The sequence below is a fragment of the Salvia splendens genome, chromosome 14, assembly GCF_004379255.2.
Source record: "Salvia splendens isolate huo1 chromosome 14, SspV2, whole genome shotgun sequence".
Taxonomy (NCBI): domain Eukaryota; kingdom Viridiplantae; phylum Streptophyta; class Magnoliopsida; order Lamiales; family Lamiaceae; genus Salvia; species Salvia splendens.
Window position 1 is genome coordinate 8,603,740 of NC_056045.1, and position 3,266 is coordinate 8,607,005.

The following is a 3,266-nucleotide window of genomic DNA, read 5'->3' on the forward strand; positions in this document are numbered from 1 at the left end:
TCCTTGAGACATCTTATAAATTTTTTAATCTAATAAACTCATTAAATTAAATTTAGTCAAACAACTCCTTATCTGATAACTGAATTACACTCCCTTCATTCCATATGAATATGAACTCTTTCCTTTTTAGTCCGTCACACAAGAGTATGCACATTTTTAGTTCATCCCTCTAGAGTACGCACTTACTAATTTTGAAAAAACTTTTCATTATATAGAGGTGGGACGCATGCTCCCCTAACTATACTTTAATTATTTTTTCTTTCATCTCTCTATTACTTTACCAATTGTGCATAAAACTGGCGTCCAACTAAAAGTGCATACACTTATAGGACGGAGAGAGTTTCATTTGCTGCAATATCCAAATTAGCCTCTTCAAATCAACTAGATATTACAAGCAAGAGAAACTTGATACTAATATTCACAGGCTTCATTTTGTCAAAAGGAAAATGATAGGTGGAAGCCTTCCAAGAGAAAGTAAGCACAACTAAATTAGCAGTGACAGAAAGGGGAAAGATTATAAGCTAGAAATACTACCTTCACTCCAAGACAAGTGCTTCTTTATGCTGACCTACCATCAGGAAACTAGAAAGATCATCTTCATCAAAATAGGAGGCTAGATCAAATGCAGACAACAGGCACAAGAATCCTAAAACCTCCTGTGACTTTGCAATTTGAGGAGCAGCTTTCAATTGAGACTTCCATGAAGTAGCAAGTTCTATTGCTTCTTCCCTAACATGAGGTTTGATGGTAGGAGACAATTTCAGAAGCTGCCCCAACAGAATTATACAGGTTCTCCTAACATTGTACTCCACGTCTTCTTCCCTTAAACGTGGAGGGTAAAATCCCGCCATCGCATCTAGAACCAACTTTGCCGGATCAGAAGATAGGTGAAGAACTTTGAAGATTTCATCGACCATTGATTCAAACTCATTTTCCCTGTCATTTAGAAACATCTGCAAGGTTTTACCATTCATTCTCACCATGAACTTCAAGTCTGCAGACTCATCTGGTTCGATCTCAATGGGGGCAATGAAGACATCAGTTGGGTGGTGTTGTTTATATTCAAGGACTTTGAAACTATACCTCATCTGTTTTTCCTTGATTTCAAGCTCCTCTAGTGTGTGGTAGAGACGTTGCTCTCTTTCATCAAGATCTCTAGCACGTTTCTCAACCAAATCTTTCTCAGTTCGTAACTCCCTTTTGATAGCACGATGTTCCTTGAAGCAATTACGCGTAAATTCTTTCAGAGAATTCTCTCTTGAATCTAGCTTCTCCAACCTAACTTTGTGTCTATCTTCAAGTTCCTTTTCCTTAGCGATCAGACGCCCTTCCTTTTCTGCAATTCTGCGTTCTTGCTCCTCGACTTCTCTTTTCTTGAAGTCAGCCTCATCCATTTTCTTCTCAACCCAATTTCGAAGTGAATCCAAATCAGTTTCCTTCAAAGAGACTTCTATAAATCTCTGATCAGCTGCTGCCTTCAATCCCTCCACAGAATCCTTTACCGAACATAACCTCTCAAGAAGCTGACGCCCCAACTTCTCTCGTTCTATCAACTCTTCATTCATTAACTCGGCATCCCTAAAGACCTTTTCACTTCTTGAAGCCAGCTTCCTCATTTTCTCATCAGCTTCATAGAATCTATTCTCAACACTTGTCTTTAGCCCCTCCACATTTTCTTTAGCCAACTGTAGCCTTTCCAAAAGCGAGTGCCCCAACTTCTCTCGTTCTATTAATTCTTGATTCATCAACTCGGCATCCTTGACAAGCTTTTCACTCATTGCATCCAGTAGCTGCTCTTTCGAAGCCAACTCTCTAGCTTTCTCCTCTTGGAATGAAATGAATTCTGTTCTCATCCACTCCAACTCCTCCAACTTTTTCTCCACCGATTCCCTAACCAAATCAGCTTCTTTTATACTCAACGCCAATGATTCCCAACCCGCATTGTCCCTACATTCAATCTCCCCAAACTTGTCATCCATCTTCAACCTCACCTGCTCAAGCTTATTTTCTGCCACCTCAATTCTCTCCATGAAATAATGCTTAAACAGTTTTTGGTCCCTAGACTTTTCATCAGCCAATCTAGCCTGCTCCTCACCAATCTCTTTCCACTTCTCCTCCAAATTCTCTTTTTTCAATGCAATTCCTCTCATGTTCTCCTCTATGAACAACTCTTTCTCCTTCAACGCATCGATCATCGCATCAAATCTCTCCTCCTCCTCCGCTAAAGTTTGTCTTTCAAACATCAAGCTCTGTTTATCAGCCTCAATCTTCGCTAACCTCTCTCCCGCCCGCCGCCTAACTACTCCCACTTCAGCCCTTTCCATATCAAGGAACCGAACACGCTTCACCACCGCAGCGTGACGATGTTCCAGCTCCTGTTCGTGAGAGGCCAGTTCCCTCATTTTCGCGTCTTCGAACATGAAGAACCTCCTCTCTCTCTCCTCCAATTCCCGCTCCCGTTTATCCAGCGCTGCTTCGCGAAAATCGGCGCCACGCATCCTCACCGACACCGAGTCCCAAGCCGCGTCCAATTTCCGCTTCCTCGACTCAATCTCTGAGCATTGTATTTGCAGAAAATCCACCATTCTCTCAGTTACAGCGGCGCGCTTGCTCAGACCTTCCAGAGTCTTCTCCATCACCGACCGATTGAGACGGAAAAGGAGCACAAATTAGAGGTCACGTTGTAGAACGTGCATCCGCCATTTACCCTAACACACGCGGGAAAGAGGTGGTGTGTGTGTGTGTGAATTGAAAATTACAGATCAAGGAAAAGGGGGAAAAATGACTGCGCAGTAAAATTGCTTCTGAAAATGAAATGCAGAAACTTACATTGACAAGACAAGTGGTTGATTTGTTTATCAGAGTATGAATTGCTGAACATCCCTCTTTTCAGTTCATCATCATTCAAATGGAAGGACACACACGCTACATCCCTGCTTTCTCTTTTTCTTTCTCTTTTTCTTTTCTCTTTTTCTTTTTCTTTTTCTTTAACTCGGAAATTCTAGTGAAATTATGATATGCCTAATTTCCAGTAACGGAAATATACAACAAAGGCGTAAACTGACGGATGATAAGTTGATAACTGTATTATTTTTTTATAGAAAAAAAAAGTTAATTAGCGTATCAAGTAGCGTTCAAACACCGTGAACAAGGTGTGTCCATTCTCTATTAATCATATTTCAATCATTTTTTCTTTATATTTCACTTTTGCTTTACTAATTATATATTAAAACGTGTATCGTTTCGAATGTTATCTATTTTTTTAG

General features: G+C 40.5%; 1 protein-coding gene across 2 annotated transcripts; it reads right to left on the reverse strand.

Annotated features, from left to right (window-relative positions):
* Positions 1 to 345: 345 nt before the first annotated feature.
* On the reverse strand, positions 346 to 3,010 carry LOC121763574 (myosin-7B-like). 2 transcript variants are annotated; one of them, XM_042159620.1, is made up of 2 exons: positions 2,830 to 3,010; positions 346 to 2,627 (listed from the first exon to the last, which is right to left on the reverse strand). In XM_042159620.1, exon 2 carries the CDS (start codon positions 2,583 to 2,585, stop codon positions 537 to 539), a length of 2,049 nt encoding a protein of 682 aa, XP_042015554.1. In that variant the 5' UTR covers positions 2,586 to 2,627; positions 2,830 to 3,010; the 3' UTR covers positions 346 to 536. The 2 variants fall into 2 exon arrangements, with proteins under 2 accessions (XP_042015554.1, XP_042015553.1); XM_042159619.1 differs by having other exon boundaries at positions 346 to 2,708.
* Between the last annotated feature and the right edge of the window lie 256 nt (positions 3,011 to 3,266).

Excerpts from the sequence above, each read along its gene's own strand:
- LOC121763574 (XM_042159619.1), bottom strand. The coding sequence starts at position 2,636 with ATGGAGAAGACTCTGGAAGGTCTGAGCAAGCGCGCCGCTGTAACTGAG.